The 26,099-nt window shown below is 60.6% G+C and overlaps 1 protein-coding gene across 2 annotated transcripts; it reads right to left on the bottom strand.

Annotated features, from left to right (window-relative positions):
* Positions 1-1,240: 1,240 nt before the first annotated feature.
* Positions 1,241-26,043, bottom strand: CARD10 (caspase recruitment domain family member 10). 2 transcript variants are annotated; one of them, XM_078076588.1, is made up of 21 exons: positions 25,839-26,043; positions 25,417-25,668; positions 24,411-24,548; positions 22,436-22,761; positions 18,898-19,095; positions 17,834-17,989; positions 17,104-17,229; positions 15,848-16,039; positions 14,512-14,646; positions 14,050-14,165; positions 13,100-13,128; positions 12,521-12,644; positions 7,429-7,588; positions 6,893-7,004; positions 6,182-6,425; positions 5,933-6,002; positions 4,763-4,865; positions 3,208-3,366; positions 2,990-3,105; positions 2,440-2,552; positions 1,241-1,375 (listed from the first exon to the last, which is right to left on the bottom strand). In XM_078076588.1, exons 1-21 carry the CDS (start codon positions 25,975-25,977, stop codon positions 1,306-1,308), a joined length of 3,078 nt encoding a protein of 1,025 aa, XP_077932714.1. In that variant the 5' UTR covers positions 25,978-26,043; the 3' UTR covers positions 1,241-1,305. The 2 variants fall into 2 exon arrangements, with proteins under 2 accessions (XP_077932714.1, XP_035958040.2); XM_036102147.2 differs by having other exon boundaries at positions 1,241-2,256.
* Between the last annotated feature and the right edge of the window lie 56 nt (positions 26,044-26,099).

Here is a 26,099-nt window from a genome sequence, read left to right on the forward strand (position 1 = left end):
CACCCTCCTGTGGGCCAGCCCCATGCCAAGGCCCCTCATGGCCCATCTTCTCAGAACAGCATCTCCGAGGGATGATGCCAGGCTTCATGCCACACAGACCAGGGTTCAAATCCTGACTGGGCTACTTACCAGTTTTGTGGCTTTGGTCAAGTTACTTCACCTCTCTGAATTTTAATTTCATCATTTAACAAATGGAGACAAAATTAAGACATGGTGAGAATTAAGGGGTTAGTGGGCTTCTCTGCCCAGTAAAGGGACACCTACCATGGGACCAGACAAAGCCAACTGCCTCACTGAGGTCCCGCAATGTCACCCAGACTCATGTCCATAGAGCAAGCACTGGGCCAGGCATGCAGCAAGAAAGTGGGGAGGTCTGTTTACCCAAATGAGCATTACCCGGTCTCCACACCCAGGGAGCCCACGGCCACCCTCAGAGACCCACCATCCTGCCACAAGGCGTGACTGAAAAGTCCCAAGGCCTGGCAGAATCAAGCAGGCCTCCTGGAGATGGTATCTGAGCCAGACCTCAAAAGACACTAAGATATAGGCAAGCCCCCACTCCTGAACTTGGACTTCCCAGCCTCATTTCCTACCACCCCCCCAGGTGGCCAAATTCAACCCATTTTCTGTCTCTGAGACTTCACTCTGGGGATTCCCTCCACCTAGTAACCCATTCTCCCACCCCAACCTCCAGGGGCTGACCCCCAAGTTCATCACTAGGACAGAGGGCAGCCATAGGATGACGAAGGACAGCACTTAGGCACAGAGGTCCAATAAATACTTCTTGAAGGAATCCCAGACCCTAAGCTGAAGCAGCACCCCCTGTGGTAATCCTGCCTGGACCATCCTCTCGCCGGTGGAATGGCCTCAGGACCTGATTGCATACAGAGGGTTTGCTCTTGGTCTCCTGGACTCAGCAGCCGAGCTCCTTAAGCCAAGACCATACCCTGCTATCCTCAGTGTCCCCTCTCCAGGGGCTGCTCCTCTGAGGATCAGACAGAGGCAGGGCTGAGCGTGGAGGTGGCCCGTCTGTGGGGCCCTTTGGTCGTTCAGGGGCAGGTATGGTGACGCCAGCAGATGGCGGGCGGCTCTGGGATGAGTCAGGAACGAAATCCGATCCTTCCCATGGGCAAGCAGGGGCCTGAGAGGTGGTATCAGCCTGATCTAGGGGTGGGGACGAGCCGGGGGAGTGGAGAGGGGGCCCTGGGCCAGGGAGGCGAGCAAGCAAAAGGCCACCAGCTTCTATGACAAACTGTTTAATGTTCCATAATGTGCAGAATCGGAATGAAAAAGGCCCGTTAAAAATCAACAGGCCGTACATTCTGGTGACGGAGCAGCCGGCCTTCTCCCCACTGTCCCTCTGAGAGGCGGGTCACTGCAGGGAGACGGCGCTGTGAGAACATGGTCCTCGGTGTCCTCCCCGGGCACACACGAGGGTTCGTGCCCAAGTGTCACGGGGCGGGGTGTGACATTTACACAGGAGAGAACCACAGACATACACGTGACGAGAAGACGTGAGGGGCCCGGTGGGCCAGGGAAGCCACGGTGCCCACACGCGGAGGTATACACAAGAAACGTGAGCGGGGTGCGGGGGAGGGGCACGCGGGGCGGGCTCGGGGGTTCCTTGAACAGAAGGGAATGAGGACCCAGGAGACCTCATGTGCCCGCCGTGAGAACCTGGGTGTGTAAACCAGTGCACAGGAGTGAGAGCTCAGATGCTCCTGGGGGGCAAGGAGGACAAGGACACAGGCACGGGCGTGGGGCCCGCGACTGGAATCACGGAGACACGGGGCGCACTGAAGGCCCAGAGCAGCAAGTACGGGGGCGGTGGGAGCTCCGCCCCGAGGGCTCCTGGAAATTCGCTCGGGGGAGAGCCCGGAGCTGGGGGCCCCACGTCGGGGAGGCCAAGGGTCTAGGAAGGCTCAGGACGAGGAGGACCCAGCTCCACTGCAGACACCGGGGTCCGCGCCGGGGGCTCCGCAGGTGCGTGAGGAGGCCGCAGGCACCAGAAGGGGCCGTCACGCCTCGCTGCTGCCGCCGCTGCCCCCGGCGCTGCTGCCGCGCTCCACCCACACGAGGCGGGCCTGCTCCTGCAGGATGCGGCCGCGCACCACCTTGGCCAGCCCCTCCGCGTGGCCCCACGCATGCGCAGGCACCTGCACCCAGGAGCAGGGCAGCCCCCAGAGCGCCTGCTCCGAGCGATGGCACTGCCGCAGCAGCTCCGAGTCCCGGCAGCCGGGCCGGCCCAGCAGACCCCTGCCGAGAGAGCGGGCGGGCAGCGGTCAGAGCGGGGGCGAGGGCGGACAGGGACACAGAGACACGCCAGGATCCGGAGAGCCAGAGGGAGCGCGGACAGATGCAGAGAGACAAAAAGACACGGAGACAGAGACATCCAAAGAGGAGGAAGGGCTGGTGCCACCCACCCCCACCCTTCCTTACCTGACTTCCCGGACATTCTTCTCTGTCACCTCCACGTGGATGACAATGGGGTAGATCTCGTTCTGGACCAGCTCCCGCACGCCCCGTGCGCCCAGCTCCAGCAGGCAGTGCTTCTTCTCAGGAGACCAAGGCTACATTTTACTCCGGCTCGGCGACACCAACCTCCCTGCCCCCACGGGGCCCCACCCCCTCCAGGAGGGCCTTGGCAACAAGGAAAGAGCCACAAGGGAAGGCGGGAGGGAGGCCTGGGGAAGTAAGTCACATCCCCGCTCCGGACCTCAGCCTGGCCATCGATAGGATGGAGCAAACCCCACCGCCACCCCCATGCCTGGCAGCCCCTAGCCAGCCCCCAAGGGAGCGGCGAATCTGAGACGGGATGGACAGGTGAGACGAACCAGCCAAACACCTCAAAGGTGACCCACGTTTGGCTGGCCCAGCGCTCCCATTCGCAGGTGAGGAAACAGGCCCGTGGAAGGGCAGGGCCTTGCCCAGTGCCTCTCAGACTCTAGCCCTCCGGCCCAGAAAGGCAGCCCCCCACCCCAGCACCTACCTTCCCGACGGACTCCTGGATGGCACGGAGCCTGCTGCCCAGCCCAGGGGTGGCAGGCTGGGCTTTGGGAGCTCCAGGTGCTGAGGATGAGCACTGTTCCTCCCCAGAGAGGCTTTCTGCAGAGAAGTGAGACGCAGGGAGGAAGGGCCAGTGGGCTTGGCTGCCCCGGGGTGCCACCCAGCCCTCCCCATCCCTCCCGTCCCCGGGCACAGGCTCACCCGCCGGGCACACTTGGAAGTCCAGCCGGGAGTTGGGCAGATCAAGCAGGTTGCGGATGAGCCGGGGTGCCAGGCACTCGGGCAAGAGCACCACGGGCCGCAGGGCGGACACCAGCAGCGGGCGCACCAGGCTGTAGGGTTTGAGGCTTCGCTCAGGCTCTGCAGGGGGATGGGGTACAGAGGAGATGAGGGTGCAGGCAGAGTCCCCAGCTCCCCGTTCCGAGGGTGGCCAGCCCCCTCGATACTCAAAACCCCATCACCTCTTCTCAAGCCCCCCATCTCTTTTCCCTTCCTAAGTCTTACTATTGCTCCTCCTGGGCGTGTGCGCGCGTGTGCGCGCGCGCGCACACACACACACACACACACACACACACACACACAGCAGAGCTGCCCCCTCCTGGCTGGCACCTCTAACAGCAGCCTCGAGCCCCATCCCCCACCTCACCCTTGCCCATTCCAGACCATTCTCCTCTCAGCAGCCAGAGAGAGGCTTTAAAACGAAAGTCAGATCGCATTACTCCCCTGCTTTCAATGTGCCAGTGACTTCCCACGACCCTCGGGAAGAAGGCCACATCCTCCACATGGGTGACCCAGCCCTGCCAGAGCCTAGAGAGGCAGCGAGTCCCGTGCCCCAACACATGGATCAACTGCCTCCAATCACAGGGCTTCTGCATGACTTGGGGAGGCCTAGCCACACCCCAGCATCTCCCGGCCCACATAACCCCAACTCTCCCTTCAGAGCCCACGTTATACCTTCCCTGGTCCCCAGCCGTGCAGGGCCTCCGGCATGCGCCCCAACGCACCCAGTTCTCCTCTAGTACACGTGCCACACTTTGTAATCATATTTGCAGGTAGGATTATCTGACTGGCAGGCAGCTGCACCCCCCCCGCCCCCACTAGGCAGTGTGCTCCAAGGGGAAGAGCCACAGTGTCCCCTGGACCAAGCACAATTCATGACAGAGCTGGCGTTTGATACGCACTTGCTGTACTCAATGGCCTGCACACACATCACACACAGCTATATATCTCAGTGCCTTTGCACGGCTGTGCCTTGTGCCTGGAACAAACTCCTCTTCATCCCTGAAAACCCTACCTCAATTTCCCTTCCAGGAAGTCTTCCCTAACCACCATCTTCTTGCCTCTCAGGATTGCTACCCCCTCATCTGGGCTCCCCCAGGCCCTTCTTCCTGATCTAACCCAGGGCCTCCCCTACTGCCTCCAGAAACCCACTCTGGGCTCTTCGTGGCGCCCGCCAGCACACACATGTGAGAAGCGCAGCTACACCCACTCCGCCAGACAAGAACAGAGCCGTGCTCGTGTGTGCCCCAAAGTCATACAGACCCACAATCACACTTGCACACGTGTGCCTCCTCCGACTGGCTCCCTCCACCCTGGTGGCCCATGTCCCCCCCCACGGGGAGCCTCTCAGGTCCCTGGACGCCCTGTTCCCCACTGGAGGAGCCAAAAGGACCACCAAGGTCCCAGGCCCCCCACATGTGCACACTCGTGGACACCGTGACCAGCACAGGACATGCCTTGGCCAGAGTGCACTCACCTGAGCAGGGCTCCAGCAACAGCTGCTCTGGAGAATCCCCCGCAGAGGTTCCCCCATGTTTGGGCTTCACCAGCCGGAGTTGGTCCAGGGCTCGCTTCTTCAGCTGGGGAGGGGGCAGAGAAAGAGGAGGCCCTGAGAGCCCAGCTCCATCCCACCCTCAGGGAGGAGAGGATGGACGGGACCCCCGGCAGAACGGGCCGGGCTGCCCCTGCTGTCCGGGCTCTGTGGAAGAGCTTGGGTCAGCAGAAGGGCCCCCTCCCCACCAGGCCTTCTGCCCTCACCCAGCCCAGTACAGAGCCCCCCACCACAGGCAGGTGAGGGCAACCATCCCTATGGGCCCAGGGAAGCAAGCTTGTCAGTACCAGTTAGAGCTAGAGGCGCCTGAGGTCTACCCAGCCCCACTTTACAGATGGGGAAACCGAGGCCCGGGGACCTGAGGAAGCTAATGTCACATAAGAGACAAACTTTGGGACCCCTTCCAATGAATTAGCAATGTGACCTGGTGTAAGAAGAAAAGAACAACAATAAAGACAGCACCAATCACACAACCAACAGCTACCAGGTGTCAAGTGGCTACAATGTGACAGACTCTCACTAAGCCCCAGATGTCATGAGCTCACTGAAGCCGCCAGGCAGGCAACGTAACTCCCCCATTTCACAGGCGAGGAAACAGAGCCTCAAGGGAGGGTCAGGTGCTGGTCCAAGATGGCAAGGCACGTGGCAGAGCTGGGATTCGAGCCTGGGCAGCCTGGCTCCAGAGCCCGAGTTCTCATCCCCTCAAGCATCATGGCCTCTTGAGTTATTTTTACTTCTCTGAACCTCACTTTGCCCGTGTGGACACGGGGAGATTCACCCAGCCCAGCCCTTATCCGGGGACTGGAAAAAGGGGTGTCCCTGCTGCTCTGTCAAGTGCTTACGGTGGCCAGGCCAGGTCCTGAGCACCAGGCACCCACCACCTCCTTTAACCCTCTCAACACCCCTGGCCAGCAAGCCCCACCGTTGTTCTGTTTGCCCGGCATGCAGTAGACCATCAACCACATCCAGGGGAAGGAGCGAAGTGGGGACTTCCCTCCCCTCCTCCCCGCAGGGCTTCCAGAGAATGGAACCCGACCTCTCCCTTTGGGAGCCCACCCCTGGCAGTCCCTTGCCAGCCCACCCAGTACTGCTTACATTACTTCGGGACCCTCGGTGGCGGCTGGAGGGCAGGCCTTTCTCCCGAACTTCTAGGAGCTGCTGGGCTCTGTGGGGTAGAGGTGGGGGACACACGTCATGCATTTGTAGGGAGAAAGGGAGCCCCCCTCCGGCCCCCCTCATCCTGTCCCAGAGGGTTGTGAGGGGTTGCAGGAAGAGGGGAAAAGTCTCCCAGCCTGCTCCGGGCTCCCTGTGGCACCTGTCCCCAGACTCGCAGGTCTGCATCACCTCTGGTAATTGGGCACAGTGCCCCGGTCCAGGTCCCGCAGCGTCAGGGGGTCGACCCGGGTGCAGAACCACTCCTGCCGCCGCTTGTACGCTGGGTCCACCAGACGCAGGATCTCCTGGGCTTTCACACACAGCGCATGAGGGTCTGCTCGCTCGGGCACGGTGAGGTTGGCTCGGATATAGAAGGGCTCGGTGCTCAGCCCCTTTGTCCAGGCGTCGAGGGCCTCGTGGAAGGACTGACAGGCTGAACGTGGGAAGGGCAGGGGCAGCAGGGAGGACAAGAGGAGGACAAAGTCAGGGAGCAGCCTCGGGCCACAGGCATGCCCCTTTCAAGGCCTGGGCTGCCAAAACCCTACCTTCTCCTTCTTAAAGTCAGAGCCTGAGGCCCAGAGAGGGCAGGGACCTGCCCAAGGCCACCAAGCCCACTAGGAACAGAACCAGGACTTGAACCCAGGTCTCTGGACTCCTGTCTAGTGCTCCTTTCACAGTAAGCTCCTTACTGAGGAGGAGATGGACAACCAGCAAGGGGACCGCAGTGCGGGAGGGAAGGGCACGGCCAAGAGTCAGGCAGCGAAGTGTCTGTCTCTCTCTCTCTCATGCCTTGGTTGTCCCACCTACACAATGGGCTGGACAAGCCCTCTCTTGGGCTCTCAGCTCCATCCCTCTAGGACCCGGAGTCCCCAGTTCCTCCCCACCCCGGACCAGACTTACCCTTGAAGTCCATCAGGAAGGGGAGCGTGGACACCTGGTTCCAGGGCAAGGTTCTCTGCTGGACCTCACCTTCCAGGCCTGCCCCCTCCAGGCCAGCAGCCTCGGCCCTTGGCTGGGAGAAAACCCAGGCAGGCAGGGAAAGAAGTGAGCTTCCCAGGGCAATACAGCCCTGGGGCTGGAGGAAGATTGGGGTGGGGATGACATGTCCCATAATTCAGATGCCCCCCCCTGCCAGGATGCCTATCCAATCAGACCCTTCTCCCATCAACAGGACTCCCTATCCAGGCTGGCACATCCTGGTCTCTCCCATGTTTATCCAGGTGCTGTCAGTTTGCCCCACCTCCCAGCCCACCTGCCTGATCAGATTTAATGTGCTGCTGGTTGAGATAGGGCAACCCGTGTGTCATCTCTGAGCCTGCCTCTGCTCTGGTCAACCCCCAGAAACACCGCCCAGTGACCCAGATCCACCAATCAGAGGGCTCCAGCCCCAGCTAATGCATTGACTCCACCCCCAACTCAGAGGGGCGGGATCTCACCTCTCTGGACTCCGCCCTGGCAGACCCTGGCCCAGAGAGCACCCTCCGCACCACGGCCCCAGACCAGCTGTCCCCAAGGAACGACAGGCCATCTGGGCCCTTGTCCTGGGACTCGGGCCCCCCCGGGGGGCTCCGGCAAGACACCCGGATGGCCAGAGACCTGGGAAGAGAGAAGGGAGAGGGGAATTAGAGTTGTCAGTATTTCCACGCGGTTCAGCCTTCTTGGGAGAACCATCACAGCAATCCCCCCAGTGTGCCATGACTCCCACCCTGGGGCCACTGCACCTGCCGCGCCGCTGGAACGCCCTTCCCCCTCTTCTCTGCCTGGCGAATGCTGCTCATCCTGCAAAGCTCAGTTCCAAAGCGACCTCTCCCTCCCAGCCCCGTGCCACACGTGAGACAGCACTTTTCCCGCAGGACCGCACCATCTGCACCTGGCCAGGAAAAGCCCCTGGGAACCAGCCTGCTCTCGTGCTCAGCTCCGGGGCCCTGGCACCAAACACCGTGACTGGCACATAGCAGACAACTAATAAAAGCTTGTTATGCTCCCAGTTGAGGGAGGAAGGTCACCATTAGAACACAACACAGACCAGAGATGGTTACAGCCAGCCGTGGGAGCACAGAGGGGAGCAGCTTCCCAGAGCAAGAGGCCGCGGGGCTACACCGTGGTGGAGAGGAGAGGCGCTTCGGGAATAGACAGAGAGGAGGTGGTGTTCCAGGCTGAAGGGCTGGCAGGGGCAGAGGTGTGGAGGACAGAATACAGGATGTGGGGAAGGATTCAGTAACAACAGTAATAATAGCAACAGCGAACACTTACTGAGTGCTCCCCATGTGCCAGACGCCATGCTAAGCTCCTTGTCCTAATTAGCTAATTTAACATCATGGGAAACAGCTCCCAGAAAGGGCTAGCTGGAGCCAGCCTGCGGAGGGCACGGAATGAAGGCGTCTGGCCTTCCCCTTGTGGGCAGTGGAAACCACTGACGGTTAAGACAAAGAGTCACCCAGATCCCCATCATAGCAGCGTTCTTCCCGTCCCTGGAGAGAACTGGTAAGGCCCAGGGGCCAGCTCAGAGACAGCTGCCTGGAATTCCCTTCCCTGACTCTCCCCCCAGCCAGGCCAGAGCATCAGGGAAGAGGAGAGGCCAGAGTGTCCCCCGCCTCCCCATCCCCCCCCACAACTGCAGCCCATGCAGCCACACCGCCCCCTGCTGCCAGCATGGGGTGAGCAAGGCTACAGGGACTTTAACCCAATCGGCACCCCGTGCGGAGCGGGGAACTTTGACCCCCTCCCCCCCCCCCGAAGCCTTTCTCGGCTTCTACGCCCTCAGTCAAAACAGCCAAACCCGAGGGGCTGCGGCTGGACAGGGCGGGGAGCGGGGGGGCCAGAGGCATCCGCGCTGCCTTCATGGGCTCCTTCAGCCCAGGACTGTCCTGGCTGCGTGGATGTATCCCCACCAGAGACGGGAGGCCCGAGGCTGGGCCGGGCTAGGCTGCCCCGAGGCTGGAGAAACACAGTCCCGCTCCACACCCAGCATTAACTGGGCCCCGAATTTGGACTAGTGAGTGGCTGCTTGATTCTGTCACCACATCCATAAAGCCAGGACAGTAATGGCACCTTCTCCCACCGCGGGTGTGACGGTCAGACAAATGGAAAGATCATGCGGGTAGAGTGGAAACCAGAGGGCTCCAGGGAACACCCGGCCGCAGGCCTGGCCCCAGGAGGGTTGTGAAATTCACAAGGTCACGGCCAGCGCTGTTTCTGATTGGAATGAAATAGAAAATGTAAGCCAGCCGCGCTTCGAGTAAATCCAACTATTGTCTCGCGATCCTTTTCCAGCATGTGTACTGGGTGTCTGTCGCTGTGGCGTGCCATCAGGGGGAGTCTGAGGAAAGTGGCACCAGCAGGGACTCTGGGGCCAGACGTCCTGGCTGCTCAGCCTCTGGTCCTCAGCAGCCCCGGCGGCATCCACCCACCTCATCATGGGACTCAATTAAACGTGGCGTGCTCTTCGAACGTGGCCAGGTAACACTGAGTGCCCAATCAAAATTGGACGTCTACTGTTCTTAGGTGTGGCCCCCACTTTCCCCACCTGTTCCAGACCCACAGACAACCGAGCATCACGGCTTCCCCAGTCAAGAGCCCAGCCAGCAGCCTGCACTCAGCCCTTCCCGGTCCCACCTGCTCACCCCCCACCCCCTGCCCTGGCACACCACCCCCATCCCCAGCCCTGCAATCCCTGAAACCCCAGGCCAACCCGGCTCAGGCACTGCCCTGAGGCAGGACACCCCTGCCCAACTCCCTGAGGGACCAAGTGACTTCTCTGGGCCTCCATGGCCCCCCTGAGGAAGGGGGGAGTGGCCACCTGGGGGCTCCCTGGGGCCAGGTCCAACTGGGTCCCTCTCAGCACCAGGCCTCAGCAGACAAGTGCATGGTTGGGGGGGGCGGGGAGGGGCTGCCTGCTCCAACCTCTGGACTCCTGGGTCTCTAGTAACACAATCTGACTGACCCCAACCCTGCCTGTGAGTGGTGGGAAGGATGGGGCCCCCATCTCCCAGCCCCTCCCCCCCGTGTCCAGTCAGGAGTCGGGTCACAGAGGGAAACGGGGCCAGTCCTTCACTCTGCCCAGTGATGGGCCGAGTAGCCCGGATGAGTGCTCCCCCGCCCCGGTGCACTGTGGGAAGACCTCTGGGCCGGGCACATGACTGCTCTGCTCCAGGCCAGGGACCTATGAAGCTCAGACTCAAGCCTGTCACATAAATTACCTCATTTAACCCTCCCGAGAGCCCCATGGGAACCATCTGTGAGCCCCCATGTTAGAGAAGGGGGAAACTGAGGCACGGGGAAGTTATAACTTGACAAGGGTCACCCAGCCAGTGGGTGGTGGAGTAGAGCAAGGGCAGCTGGTGCCAGAGATTTGGCATCCATGTGACCAGTGTGGGTGGGGGCGGGGGCCTGCCAGGGAGACCCACCCTGACATTCACCCAGCGACCCTCGCCCAGCGCTCGCCCACCCTCAGCGCCCCACTTACACTCTCTGGCTCTTCCTATCTCCCCGCCTGCCTGGGTGTCCATCCAGCCTCCAGCCTGCCCCAGCACACCCACTGTTCCAGCATCCCGTGCCCTGCCCCAAGGCTCTAGGAGCCCAGAAGGGCAGGGGAGACCAGGAGGCTGCAAAGGCCCAGCACACAGTGTGCACAGACCACAAGCATGAGGTGAAAATAGTTTAGCTGGAAGGAAGGTACCACGGAATCCCCAACTCCACCACCGAGTGGCCTTGGGACAAATTCCTGACTCTCCCTGGGCCTCAGCGTTGTCATCTGTGTAATGGGGCTAAACGCACCAGCCTTGCAGGGCTCCTGTGGGAACTGAGCAGCACCAATCACAAGAGCAGAGAGCTACCATTACCACTCGCTCTGAGCCAGGCACTGCTCCAAACACTCTAATGGGGACCCTGGAACCCCACAACAACCCCATTTTACAGAGCTGGAAACCAAGGCCGTGGGAAATACAGTGACTTGCCCTCTGTAGCAGGTGACAGAGCCCCAACGTCCGTTCTTCCCCACTGTGCTCTGCACGGTAACACCGGCCCGGGACATGCACGAACGCACGCAGGCAGCACCCCACGCACCAGTCCGGGCTCCCCGCTCCCCCCCCAGTCTATCCACATCTTTCTCTCTCAGTCCACCACCCCTGCCCCCGCCCCAATCGGTTCTCTCCCCCCACTCCTCCCCAGGAACTGCAGAGGTGGCCCCTGGGATCCCAGGCCCGGGCGGGGGCTGGGCCAGAACCTCCTGCCCCGGTGCCCCCTGGACAGCAGCCAGGACCCCTGCTGCAGGCCGAGCTGGAGGAAGGGAGGCAGGCAGGAAGGGAGGCGCCTCCGCCCCTTCCCCCAGAAGCACGTCCTGCACAGGGAGAAACAATGTCGTACTGGGCCTGCTGCCGGAGGGCAAGAGTGGGGGCAGGGGCCTGGACCAGGGCCTGGCCAAGCTGCTCAGGCCCCTGTTCCTGCTCTGGCCCGATTTCTTGTGTGGCCCATCCTCTGCATCCAGCATCCCCACAGGTCCAGCTCTGACGTTCCGTGCTTCGTATGCCCTTTCCCAAACCCAAATCTGACCGGGTCACTGGGGACCATGGCCCTGGCGCTTCCCAGCTGTGCGACCTCAGGCAAGTGGCTTAACCTCTCTGAGCTTCAATTTTCTCGTCTGTAAAACAGGGATGATCCTAACAACACCCACCTCCCCCAATGGAGAGAATGCTGTGAAGCAGCCAGCTGCAACAGCCAAACCTTGCCGCGTTTTCCGGAGCAGAGCGTAGAAGCCAAAGTCCACACTTTCCCGCCTGACTCACACCGCCAGCCTGACTCACCGAGCCTGCCCGGCCCCCTCCCCCTCCCGCTCCAGTCAGAGCCAAGCTCCGGGCTCTCCCTGGACAGCCTCTGCCCTCTGCTCTTCCCCAGCTGCCCTCCCTACCTGAGTTCCAAGGCCACATTCTCAGCACGGCCTCCACTCTCACCCGCCCTCCCGAGACCCACCAGCGAGCCTGACCGGGGAGGTCACTCTGAGCCAACACTGACAGAGCACTTGGCCTGCACTGCATGCTGAGCCCGTCTGTTTCGTGACTCTTGTCACGGGTTGTGGCCAGCCCAGCTGCAGGGCTCCCATGGTGGCCCCACCCCACCCACAGCACGAAGCTCTGCTGGGAGCTCAGAGCCGGGGGAATGAGTAACAATTACCATTTACTGAGCACCTATTAACACGCCTGGCAAAGCAGGCTACTTTCCTGACACGAGTCCTAAACCCCCAAACGCCCCCCCATGCCGAAGAGATCACTGACCGCCTTCGGCAGAGGAAACGGAGACCCAGAGAAAGAAGTGACCAGCCCAAGTCACCCAGATGATGAGCAGCAGCGACAGGATTTGAATCCCAGGTCTCTAAAAGCCTGAATATTCTAAAGGTGCATGAGGCTAAGGCTGAGCTGCTATTCCCTCCCAACCCACCCCTGCCCTGCTCCAGGAGCCTGACTCTCCCACCCCCCTGGCCCCCCACTGAACTCCCACCCGACCCTGTCCCACCACCCCAGGCAGCCACAGTACCTGTTGAGGAGATCCAGGCCACAGCCTCTGGCCAGGAGGCCGTCAGGCTTCCCCAAAGGCCACACGCTATCGGAGGATGAGGACGAGGAGAGGCCAGGAGACCAGGGCTTAAGCGTAACACTCCCTGGGCAGGGGTGGGGTGGGGGGGAGGAAGTGAGGTTCTGGGGTGCCAGACCAAGAAACCGGGGCAAACCAGGGCCTGTGAGAAGGGGGTGAGCCCCTGGAGCCCAGGGACTGCCCAGGACCTTAGCAGGTTTGAGGCCCCAGAAGCACACTGGACCCGCGGGGCTCAGGCTGGGCCGGGGTGACCCTAGAGAGAGTGGAGGGCGGGCTGGGACCAAGGAGCCCTATAGCACAGCCAGGCATGGGAGAGAAGAGCAGGCCTGGGCTCAGGGGGAGTGGCGTGGCCCGACTCCCCACCCAGGCTCTTCCCGAGCACAGCCTCCCCTGCCTGGCCAGGGCACAGTGGGGCCTCAAGAAGGGGGGCAAGGGCAGAGCTGGCAGTTCAGGCCTCAGGTGGGCTGGAAAGCCACCCCCCCACAGATGAGCCCTCCCCACGGAGTCCCGGAGGGTCATTACCTGTGATGTCGGACATGCTGCTGAAGGACCTGGGGGTGGGGGGGAAGCAGGAGCTGAGGCACAGGGAGCACTCTGCCCCACTCCCCTCCTCCTGCACCCTGGCCACCAAGAGGTCCTGCAGCCCCCAAGCACGCAGAGGCTACAGCCAAGGCGGGGGTCCCAAGCACAGGGCAAGTGTGCCAACCAGGAACCCTAAACTCACAGGGCAAGAACCTAAAATCCTGACCTCCGTCCCACGTCCTTGCCCCTAAAATGCCCCCTGGACTATCCTGAAATGCCACCCCCTCCTGGAAGCCTCTCCTGACCTCTCACCAACCCCTCGCCTCACCCCTACTTTCTGCCTTTGTCATTCCTGACTCCCCGGTGCCTTCCTCATCACACACCCTAGTCACGGGGGACACGCTCATCCGATCAATCAAGTCCGTGTTGATCACGGCCTCCCGTGCCCAGCATCCGTAAGGGAACAAATCAAGGGCAACTTGCCCGGAAAAAGCTGTGACGGGGGACATATACCATCCCCTGACCTTGGTCTTGCCACCAGCAGACACAGCCTGGTTTTTCTGGACCCCGTTTGCCGCTCTGAACGTGCGGCCTGGCTTTCTTGCCTGAGGCCCCTGACCCCTTGGAACATTCTCCATGTCCCCTAGTCCTGAACCACCTAGACATCCCCCGGGGTTTAGGATCATTGAGGCTTGCCCTCCTGGGGCTCTCCTGCCAGGGTGCTCAGCAGGGGTGAAACCCACTCCGCCCTCTGGCCTTGTCTTAGCCCCTGACCTGGGTCACGGCTGTGACTCCTGGGACCTGAGTCCCCAGCGCCCCAGCCATTGAAGAGCCGTCAAGGGAGGTGCCGGCCCAGCCCTGATGCTGGCGCTAGGGATTCTGGGAGATGGCTGGAGAAACAGCAGCAGCACGTCCCTGAGCCTCGACTGCTTTCTCCCCATCCTGTTTACCTCTTCGGGGGTGCAGGGTCCTCCTCGCGCTGCCGGCGGAGGATGGAGCCAGCGCTTGGGGGGAAGGGCAGGATGGAGAGCCGGTTGATCTCCTTCTCGCTGTCTGTGGCCTCCTCCTGCCAACGGCCACGACAGGGTCTGGGTCACCTCCATGGCGTCTCCCACCCTCAACACCCCTACTTTGTGCCCATTCCACAGGTGACAGACAAGTAGGGCCCAGGGCGGAGGTGTGGGTTCTGCAAGAGTACAGTGGGGGTCCCCAGTCTCCTGGCACCCAGGCCCAGCCCCGAGCTGGCTCTGGGCGAGCTTAATTAAGGCGTTTGGGGATCTCAACGTCCTCACATGTGAAATGGGACTGTCGGCAAACTGGACAGCACTCCACATGTTAGTAATTACGTCACATGAACACTATTAGCATCCGTACCCCGCCCCCGCCACACCCGGGGAGGGCAGGTGTCTTACCGAGGTGTGGGGCTCGGATCCCCCCGTAATGGCCACCTCCCCAGCTGCTTCCGGACCTCCTAGCAGCGGGGGGAACTCACTGAGGCTCCAGGTGCTGCTGAGATTGGAGCACAGGGAATGGGAGGAGGCACAAGCCTGGGAGAGGAAGGGGGAGAGCGGAGGTGAGCAGGGCGGGGCAGGGGTCAGCCGCAGGCATTTACTGCACGCCAGGAGGAGCAGGGACAGAGCAGGGAATGAGACAGCTGGATCCCTGCCCTCACGCAGCTCACAGCCTAGAGCAGACAGACTGTAAACAAGCAGGCTGATTGAGGAAATAACCCCAAACTGCCGAGAGAGCAGAAAAGGAAGGTGCCCAGGGTCAGGAAGGCACTCAAAGGGCCCACCCTACCTGGGGGCAACGGAGTGCTTTCTAGAGAAAGTGTGGTTTGAACTGAGGACTCAAGGACAAGTAGGCGTTAAGCCGATAAAGTTGGGGAGGATGGTCCAGGCAGATGGAATGGTATGCACAAAGGCCCTGGGGCAGGACTGTGACACAATCCAGGAATTAAAAGATTGTGACCCAGAGAACAGGGTTAGAAGGAGGAAGGGGCCCACCTTTCAGGTCTCTAGGGCCTGATAAGGAGCTTTGTCTTTACCAAAACACAAAAAGCCACTGAGAATTTTAAGTGAGAAGAGACAGATTCATGCTTCCTTTGTTCTATTCCTCCAGGCTCCATGCGTCAAATACAGGGCCAAGGGATCATCTTCAAGCAAACCCAAGATAGGAAAAGGCAGAGTTCCTGACAGAGGTCCAAGGACTAGTATCTGGTTGAAAGGGGCGCTGGCTGGCTGTGGGATCTTGAGCAAGCCCCTGACACTCTCTGGGCCCTATACAATGAGGGAATTGGACTAGCTGGTCTCTGAGGGGCTTTCAGGCCCTCATGCGGCCAGGCTTCTCCAAGTGTATGCAAAAACAAACTTCACTATTCCTGGTGCCCCAGGAGCAACCCCAGAGACTTGGAGACACACGTGCCCCTTTCCCGTCCCAATGCACCAACCACACCCACCCCAACGGAAAGCTCCACCAGCCCTGCGTATTCTCCGTCCTGCCCAAGAGCTCCCTCCCAGACCAGCAGGTTCTTGACCCAGGGGGAGGGCTCCAACCAGGACCCACGTATTTCCTCCCGGAACCTGCATCTTCCCGAGCCCAGCCAAGGGTTCCCACTGCGTCCTGCGGAGTCCCACCCCCGGGGCTGATGTCTCCCACCAGGTCCTGCATGCTCCCAACCCGGGCCAAGAGCTCCTGCCGGGACCGCAGCATTCCCACCAGGACCCCTGTACCCCTGACCCCGCTCACCTTGAGGCAGGGGCCACCCTGGATCCGCTGCAGCTGTGCTTCCAGCAGGGCCTTAGCGCCCTCCAGGCTGGTGAGCGCGGTCAGCAGCTCGTCCCGCTCAGCCTCCAGGCCCCGCACCTGCTTGCGGTACTGGTCCTTCTCGATGAGGCTCTGGGAGTACTGCAGCTGGATCCGGTCACGGCTCTGGATGGCCTGGGGAGAGCGGGCGGCGAGGGTGAAGGGGCCACACTGGCCCAACTGTCCTGCCCTCTACCCTCTGGGATGGGGGGGTCAACAAGACCAGCAGCTAACGGGTAGTAAGTAAGCCCTTCCTGGGTGCCCTGTGCTAAATATCAGCTCGTTTAACCTTCACACGAACTTTCCAAGGTGGACATTCTCTTTATTCTCATTTTACAGACAGCCCAGCCAGCAGGGACAGAGCTGGGATTCAAACTCAGGCGCTGGAGGTGCCGAGTCCAGGCTCTTGCCGTCTCCCAAGAACAACTTAAGCCTCTTCTGGGAAACCCACTGTGTGCCTGGGGCTTCACTCACAGCATCCCGGGCTAGCGGAGCAGCTGGGATTCAAACCCAGCACATCGCACCCAAAGCGCTTGTCCCCACCATGAAGACCAGGGTCCCTGGGAGCTGGACAATGGCCGGGACCTGCCCCCCAGTGCCTCAGGGGGCGTGGGGGGCCAGAGGCAGTGCAGGGTCCTGGGCCCAGCCCAGACCACCGGGTCACCTGCACTTTCACCACGCCCACCAGTGGTCCCTGAGGCTCGTTCTAGTGGGATTCGAACTTGGTGCAAGGACAAAACCTCCTGCCCTGCCCCCTGCATGGGGAGCCCTCCACAAGGAAGGCGGGGGACCAGGAGGAGATGGCCCGCCCTGTGGCCTCAGGAGATGAAGATCATGAGACCCAGGGCCCAGGAGTCAGAACTCTAGCGAATTTCTTCACCGGCAAAGATTTGCAAGCGCGCACCACCACCACCACCCCCGCCCCTAACGTGTTGGCCTTGTCCTTGACATGAAGGGAGGAAGGGATTCGGAATTGACAGGTGCCAGGACCAGCTTTCCTGAATAGGGAGCTCAGGTGAGGCAGGTGTGTTCAGGGGGCGGGGCTGATGGATCTCCAGTGCTTAAAGGCCGGAGTCTGTGCTTCTGAGGGCCTCCTTGCCCCTCCCAGACCAGTCCGAGCACCGGGAAAGTCTCCAGCTACAATCCTAGTCCCGCTTCTCCTCGTCCTCCCGAGTATGAGAACCAGCGGCCGGCCTCACCTGGTCCCGCTCCTTCTCGATCTCCTCCAGCTGGGCCAGGACCGTGGCCATTCGGTGCTTGTAGAGGTCGCAGTCCTTCTGCAGTGTGCGATGCTTCAGCCGCAGGTCCTCCATCTCCTGCAGGTACTGCGGGCCGGGCGGGGTGGAGCCGGCCGGGACGAGCACCCGGGTCAGACCACGGGGCCGGGCACCGGGGCAAGCTGACCAGCAGGTGCCCAGCGGGTCCAGGGAGAGAGGCCTGAGCCTCAAGCACAAGGGCCCACCTCCCCAGCTGGGTGGCCTGGGCCACAGACTGACTTCCCCTCCCTGGGCCTCAGTGGCCTACCCTGTAAAATGGGGATAATCCTAACAATGACACCCTCCCAGGCAACCCTGGCCTCCCCATTTAAACTGGGATCTGACCTGCTGCTCTGCTTCTTGCCCAGCACTTACCCTCTGCTACGTGAAGTAACTGACTTAGGATTATGTGCACAGAGTACTGTTGGTCTCCCCTATGAGAATTTACCCTCTACGGGAACAGAAACCTTTATTTTGTCGGTTGCAGTGTCTCAAAATTCGAGAACAAACGAACGCACGTTTCTTAGCACGGTGCCTCGCACACAGCAGACGCTCAGAGTAGGTGGGCTGCAGGACCCCCCCTCCCTAGGAGCCGGGCTGTTAGCAAGAAGGGACGCAGGGACAAGGCCGGGACAAGGCGGGGTGGTGGGGCGGGGCGCGAGGGAGACGCTACCTTGTCTCGCAGCTCCTCAGCCCACTGCAGCTCCCCCTGGACGGCATGCAGCTTCTGGCACAGCTCCTGCCTGCTGTCCTGAGCCTCCCGCCAGTCATGCTCCAGGATGTCCAGGAGGATGCGCTCTGAGCCTGGGGCCCCCAGCCTGCTCGCTTCCTGAGGGGCACAGTTCAGAGGCTGCCTCAGCCTCTCTTCGCCCAGGGCCCGCCGTGACTGAGGCAGGAGGGAGGGGGACACACAGCCCTCAGCCCCGCCCCACTTGCTCTGCCACCTTGGCCGAGGGCCTCGACCTCTCTGGACCTCCGTTTCCCCGTCTGTAGAGTGGGTGCGGTCCACCGCCCTGCACACCCCCCAGGGAGCAGCTGGGGTGGAAATGAAGTAAGTGGCTGAGGGCGTGCTTACACAAGTTGGCCCGGATTTTATTCCTAAACAAGAACTAGGCCCGCTCACCCTTGCTCTGGCCCCCACCCACCGCCCAGGGCAGCTGATGGGTGCTGTTTCCAAAGCCTGTCCCCACCCCTCTGACAAGGGGTCTTCACAGCGGCTGAGCCTGGCCCAGGTGGGTAGACCATGGGCCCGAGATCCAGCCCACACACCCACACCCCGGCCGGGCACCCCAACCCTGTGAAATACAACGGAGCCCCGGCTCCCATCCCCCAGGCAGCAGGCCCACACTGCCACTGACCCGCCATGGACCGGCTACGGGACACCAAGCAAGCCCCAGGGCCACCCAGACTCAGGGATCTGAACCTTTCCAGGGTCAGAGACTCCTCTACCAATCTGAGGAAAGCTACAGGCCTCTCCCCAGAAAAGTGCTCACACGAAATCAGGTGCACCGTTTCGGGAAGTTCAGAGACTTCCTGGGGCCACCCCCAGGCCCCAGACCAAACACCCAGGGAGGGCTGAGCGCTAACGAAGGACCCTCCACTCAGGGCTTAAGCCAAGACGCCCGCCAGGATTCCATTTCCGCTCCAGAATCCTCACCCTCCGGGCCTCAGGGGGAGGAGTGAGCAGCTGGTGGTCTGACCCCCAACACACACCCTCCCCCTCACTGGCCCTCGTACCTGCTGCAGGCCTTCCTGAAGCTCCTGCAGGGACGCGGTCAGCCGCTGGTTCTCGGCGCGCAGCTCGGAGACCAGGTCCACGCTGTCCGGCTCCTTGTCCTTCTCCTTGTCCTCAGCCCCGGGGAGCGGCCCCCTGGCCCTCCGCAGCAGGGTGCACTCCTCCTCCAGCCGGCTCACCTTGAGCTTCAGCTGATCCACCTGGGGCCCAACACATGGATCAGCCCCAGGAGGGACGCAGCCCGGGGAGGGGCCACCGGTCAGGGCACGGGGAGAGGTATCACCCTCTCAACTCCCCCTGCCTCCAGGGTTCCCTGAGCAGAAATCCTCCCCCGACTGGTCTATGAAGAAGGGACAGGCTGGGGAGTCCCAGCGGACTGTGCTTCAAGGACTTGGGGGTGGGTGTAGCGCATCCCCACAGGCTCGTCTGTCCCACAGCTCCAACACGGAGCGCCGGTGATCCAGCCCCGGGCCGGCGCGACAGAAGAGCAGGGCTGCGCCAGGATCACGGAGAGCCGGCGTCTGGGCCCAGCTCTGCCTCGGACTCAGCATGACAGTGGACGGGCAGAGGCCTTCAAACTGTCAGAGGCTGGCTTTCAGACTGCCAGGGGTGGGACGGTGGCTGTCTTCACAGCCTTCACTAAAATCCCAGAACCCCAACCTGTCACCAGCTGAGTGTGGGCCACCAGAAGCTGGCCCGGCGGGGGGGGGGGGGGGGGGGGCGGGTGGTCAGCTGCATGGTGGCCTGGCCAACGGTGACACAGTCTGCTTGCTGGATGAAGAGTGCACCCAAGAGTTATTTCGCATGTGGGGTCTGAGGTGGCCGGACAGTGACAAGACTAGCAGCAGGTGTCAGGCCACAAAATGAAGTAACTGTCGGGACAAGGACACAATGACCTCTGGCGCGCTGCGTAGGCGTGCCAATGTCTGGTGTCCTAGGAGCGCCCTGGACTCTCTTGGAAATGGCTGGTAGCCCTGCACCCCTCAGAGCCAGGCGTGGCCACACACACACGCACGCGCTCGCGCTCGCACACATACACACACGCACGAGCGCTTGCACACGCATACACACACGCTCGCGTGCACACACGCGCACACACACTCGCGGGTCTGGATGCTGGGTCAGGCAGCTCCACTCCTCCTCCACAAAGGACTCAGAAAGAAATTCATGACTCTCACATTCCTTTCCCCTCACAAAACATGCTTTGTAAACCGCCGGAGAAAGACAGCTAGTTACAAGGGCAAGTGTGGTCACACCCTCTCCAGCGAACTGCCCCCACACACCACGGCCTCCGGCCTGCCCCGCGGCCAGCAGGCGCCCCCGATGAGCTCAGAGGACAGGCCACTTGGGAGTCTTCCCCCGAACACCAGGAAACGCGGATGCCTTTAATCCTGGCGTACAAACTCACTGAGCACAAAATTACAGCGTTCGGTCCTGAAGTTTATGTTGCTCGGAAATAAGAGCTCATTAAATTTGCACCTTATAAAACACGGTATTAAATCACAGCCACCACACACCTGCCCGTGGGGGGAGGGGACCCAAGCAGCCAAGACAGGCGCCATCAGCTACTCTGTTCATCTCCACCTGCAACACCTCTGGTTAATTTTGCGGCAGGAAAGCTCCGAAAAGTTAAGGCAAATTTACGCTAGGTACGTTCAAAGAAAATCTTATCTACTGGTTAAAGTTCATCCCTTGCCCTCTATCCCCTAAACCGGGGGAAAGCGGTCACTATCTGCCCAGGGGCAGATGACCTCAACCCGAGCTGGGCATACGAACATGCACCTGCTGCTGATCTGCAGACACACAGAGGCACCTCGAACACCTCTTCTTCATCCCCTACCCCACCCCAGGAGACCCCAGACAGCTGTACACACACACACACACACACACACACACACACACACACACACACAGAGGACATCCCCCCAGGCACATACATGCATTTGCCACTTCAGGGGATCCAACTCACAACTACACCCAACCCAAAGACAAAACAAGCCATGCCCCTCCTGACACCCCGGGGCTGGTGGCTGTCCCACTGTCCCCTCTGAGTAGCCGACCCCTTTCTTCCAGGGAAACCTCACAGCACACCCCACATCCGTCTCAGGAAAAGCAGACACAGCAAAGAAGGGGGGGCCCTAGGCCGGCCCCAGCAGTGCTGACAGCAAAGTCAGAAATCCTTCACTCCTGGGCTCCCGGGAAAGTGCTCTAACCAACCTCCCTGAGCCAGTTTCCTCATCCAGAAACGGGGGCGCTCACAGTGTGCCCCCCCCGGCCTGTCACGGTGGAGCTGCTGAAGTCAGGGAGCTGGTGCAGGGCAAACAGAGGACCATGCCTGAGGCGGGAGGTGTGGGACCGCGGTTCCAGCAGCCTCATCCGCGACCTCCTGCGAGGACCAGAAGGCAACTGAGGCACAGGGAGGGAAGCCTTTTGCCAGGGCCACCTTTGCTCAGTCTGCCACCAGTCTGCAGGCCTCAGACAGCCCCATCTCGTGCCAAACACCGGGCAGATGCACACCCTCCCATCGGCCACCTACAGTCTTCAGCACGCCTGGCAGTCTTCAACGAGCGGCCTCCGCGCCCCCGATCGGGACTCTCTCGTCCCCAAACATCAACCCGCCAGCACGCACGGCCGCAGGCTCCGGTGCACCGATGGGCACCAGCACCTACGGCCTCCCGCGGGCCACCCATCGTCCCCGGGAGCCCACCGCACCCGCAGCCCCGCGACGGGGGGCTTCAGATCACACAGGCAGCATCCCCGCCGTGGACCTCGTACCTATCGTTGGAGAGAGCCCCCTGGGTGCCACCGGCACTGCTAAACCCTGGACAAGCATCACGGGGCGGAGGCCCGCGCTGGTGCCGGGAGGACCTGGTGGCAAGCCAGGCTGTGCCGCTTCCCAGCTCTGTGCCCTTGAGCAAGTGCCTCCGCAATCCCGGCCTCGGTGCCTATGTTTCAAAATGAAACCTGGTGCTTGGTGCCTCAGCGGGAATCACACGACATGACGTGTGTAACCTCGGTGGTGGCGGCGCGCGGTCGCACTTAATGACAGCCGCCGACGACAATCCAGGTCTGAGCACTAACGGCGCCAGGCACCCGTGTGTCTCAAACTCTGGGTCTGAAACTCCTAGAATCCTCACTAACCAAGGCTGCTTCTCCACCTCGGCCCTTACCGACCTCTTGGGCTAGGTAATTCTTGGCCGTGGGGGCTGTCCTGTGCTCTGCAGGCTGCCCAGCGGCATCCCGGGGCTCCCCCCCTAGAGGCCCAGAGCACACTCCTCGCTGGGAGCACCAAACACGTTTCCAGACACAACCAAATGTGTCCCCCGTTGAGAACCACCCTCGTAACTCAACATCAGTGCTACCAACACCCCCGTGTTATAGATGAGGAAACTGAGGCACAGGATGGGGACGGGACCTGCCCCGTGGTCCGACAGCTGGGAGATGGTGGCTCTGGGACACAGGCCGGCTACCCCATGACCGGTCAGTTTTCTCAAAGGTCGCTTCCCCACTCTTCCCCGCCCGCCCCTTCCAGGGGCCTACCGCCAGCTGCAGGTCCCGGCTGCGCAGCACTGCGGAGTTCTTCTCCTCGCTGAGCTGGGCCAGGCGCATGGCGATCATGTAGTTCTCGTCCTTGAGCCGCAGCAGCTCCAGGCTGCCCGCCTCCCAGTCCTCCCTGAGGCGCTGGCAGCGCTCCTGAGCCTGCTGTTGCTCCCGCAGCCGCTGCTCCAGCCCCGCCCGCTCCTCCTCCAGCACCCGGCCCCGAGCCTGCAGTTGCTGCTCCCGCTGCAGCTGGCTCTTGCGAGCCTCCCGCAGCCGGCGCACCTCCGTCATCAGGAACTGGGTCAGGCCTTCCGGCCCCTCCTCATCTGCCAGGGACAGGGGAGAGAAACATCAGGTCAAGCTGATGAAATCCAGGGGGATAGCAGCCTGCACACAAAAACCCAAACCGTGAAAACGCTAGACGGAAATTCTGGAACGTCGTTTTAGCATTCTGGAGTAGAGGAGGCCTTCCTAATCAAGGTACAAAATCTAGAACCTTTAAGAGAAAAGATGGACAAATCCATATAAAATTTTTTTTAACTTCTAAACAATGTAAGAAAAGATGTAACAAAAGAAGTTAAAAGATAAACAACAGAAAAGGAGAAAGTATAACAAATGTAACAGATGACTCAGAGCCACTATATATAAACAGCTTCTACAAATCAATAAGAGCTATAAGAGAAAAAATGGACAAAACCATACAAAAATTTCTAAAACTTCTAAACAATGAAAGTTATGACAAAAAAGTTCAAACATAAGAAGTGGAGCAGGAGAAAATATAACAAATATAACAAAAGATTCAGAGCCACAATATAAAAAGAGCTCCTACGAATCAATAAGAAAACACAAACCAAAAAAATATATGGGCAAAAACTACTAATAGGCAAGTTCCGAAACAAAATTGGTTAATAAACAAAGGAAAAAATACTCCAACTCACCAGCAATAAAAATCATAACAATAATAATAATAATAGTAACCATGAACATTTGGCTCCATTCTTTGTGCTAAGTAAATATAATAATTTACTTAACCTCATGACAACAGTATAAGGTAGGTACTATTGTTACAACCACTTGAAAGACAAAACAACTGAAACACTGAAAGGTCAAGTCATTTGCCCAAGGTTTACTAGCTAGTAAGCTGTGAACGACATCTCAATGAAGTACAAATTTAAAATAAGATATTTTTTGACATATGAGACTGCCAAAAACATTTTTAAATGGTCCCCGGGATTCATGAGGGTACAGCAAATTGGGCACTCAGACCCTGCTGGTGGGATGAACACTGATTGAACACTTAAAATACGTACAGTCTTTGAGAAATTCTACTTCTCAGAACCTCTCCTCCTGAGACACCCATTTGCACAAATATACACATACAAAGATGTTCCCTGCATCACTGGTACATGTTACAAAACCAGAAACAACCTGGATGTCCATGAACAGGGGTCGGTTAAATGACTTATGGCACAATATCACTAAGGAACATGTGCAGTCATTTCAGATAAATGCACCAAATGCGCAAGAATCACTAACATCAGTTCTCAGGAAAAGTGAACAAGTGTGTGTGTGTGTGTGTGTGTGTGTGTGTGTGCAAATGCAAAGAAAAAAAGTGACTCACCAAACTGTCACCAGCAGAACAGAGCTGAAGGAAGAAGTAAAGATCTTTTCTATTTATTCTAAAGTCACCCAGGGTGTCTGAATTATTTACACAGGAAACTGTAAACCCACGTATGCGTGACACGTGTGCATCCGAAAACAATTTTAGGGGGAAGAGCCATGTTAAGTGTGCAGGCTCTGAACTCAGATGAAATGGATCAGAATCCCAACTTGGGCAAACTGCTTCCGGTCTCTCCATGCCTCAGTTTCCCTATCTGTTCAACAGGGATAGCGGAAGTGCCTCCACGACAGGGACGGGGTAAAGAACCTCTGCACGGGTGCCCCAGGTGCCACCACCCGCTGCGGACTCACTCACCAAGGATCATGGAGCAGCGCTGGGCGGGTTCCTGGCCTGTGAGCAGTGTGTAATGCTCAGGGTAGTAGAACTCCAGCGATTCCAGGAAGGCCTCATAACCCCTCTTGCCACGGCAGCGCAAGATGTCCATCAGGCGCCCTGCGGAGTGGCAGGGGGTGCCCCAGGGTCAAGGTCAGGGCTTCCCCCAGTGCCTAGCCACTTCCTCCCCCTTTCCCTCTCCATGCTCCAGGGCCCACGTTCCCCAGACTTTATTTCCCCAGATTTTTGAGCCAGTGACACACACAGGGGCCTGTCTCAACACATCAGTGGGCAGAGCCTGTCTGCCCGAGCCAAGAAAGCCAGGACCCTCCTGCCACGCACCTGTGTTTCAACGGCTCCCCAACCCCCAGCCTGCCCACCCCCCCTACACACACACACACAGATCCAGGGCCAGCAAATACTCCCTGCCTTTTCAGTGGCACACAGGAATCCCCCTACCCCAAACGCAAAGTAAAATACTATCATTCCCCCCACCGGTCAATGCCTGAAATTCCACCATTAGACCCTCATCCCTTTGCTAGCTAGCTCTAGTTCAAAGACACACCCTGTGGGAACGGGCACCCTCACAAAGTTTGATGTCTCTTGAGCACTGAAGGAAAAACGGCTCCCCAAGGAATGTGTGGCACACAGAGGTAGAGGGCAGAGAGAACCCAGGAGATCAAAAGGCACAGGAAAGATGCCCGGAGGTCCCAGATCTAGACTGCACTGGCAACCACATCCACCTCCCTGCTCTAAAGTGGGCCCAGGAAGTGGGAGGAAAGTCCAAGATACATAAACCCCAGATGCCCGAGTGGGCACCACACACCCGCTGGATCGTAATGGTGGTTCAGCAGGAGGCAGGATGGTGGGCACCAGAACCCCGGGCCTCGAGCGCCAAGGCTCGGTGCGCGGCGCTCGGGGGCGGTGGGGGGGGGGGCGGGCAGTCAGCCCGGGGAAGGCCCGACCCCGCGCGCCCCCCGCGGCTCACCGGTGCGGTTGACACGGCACGGGAAGCGGTAGGTGCTCAGCACCTCCTCCTCGTCCTGCTCGTCGATGACCCGGCACTGGCGCAGATAGGGCGTCAGCTTGGCCGGGTTGAGGGCGCGAGTCAGCCGGTGCCGGACGCCCTCGATCCGCTCCCACAGAGCGTCCTCCTCCGCCTCGGACCCGGAGCCGGCCCCAGCCTCCTCCTCGGCCTCCCCAGCCTCGGCCCCGCCCGGCATGGCCGCGTCCTCGGGGTCTGCGGGCCAGAGGCGCGCGGGAGTCAGCCGGGTCGCCCGGGGGCGGGGTGCGCCGGCCGACCCCCCCCCCACCTCGGGACGTCGCCCGCGGGACCGGCCGCCCGTCGTCCCCGGAGCCCCCTCCCCGCGCCCCCGCCAGGCGCTCGCGCCCCGCGCCCCCGGGACTCACCCCGCACGCCGCAGTCGCCTCGGGCTCCCGGGTCCGCGCTCGGGCGGCGGCTCCGCCGGCGCAGGGGGGCGGTGTCCGTGGCGCCCCGGGCTCCGCCCCCGTCCCCGCAGCCGCCAGGGCTGCCCGGATCCCCCCACATCGCCGCCCCGGCCCGGGCCGAGCGTCCGGCCCCGCCAGCCACCCGCACGTCCGCCCGCACGCCCTGCCTCCCGGCCCTCCGGCCGCGCGCCTCACCCCCCCCCCCCCCCGCTTCCTGTTTCC

Source organism: Halichoerus grypus, chromosome 6, assembly GCF_964656455.1.
Source record: "Halichoerus grypus chromosome 6, mHalGry1.hap1.1, whole genome shotgun sequence".
Taxonomy (NCBI): domain Eukaryota; kingdom Metazoa; phylum Chordata; class Mammalia; order Carnivora; family Phocidae; genus Halichoerus; species Halichoerus grypus.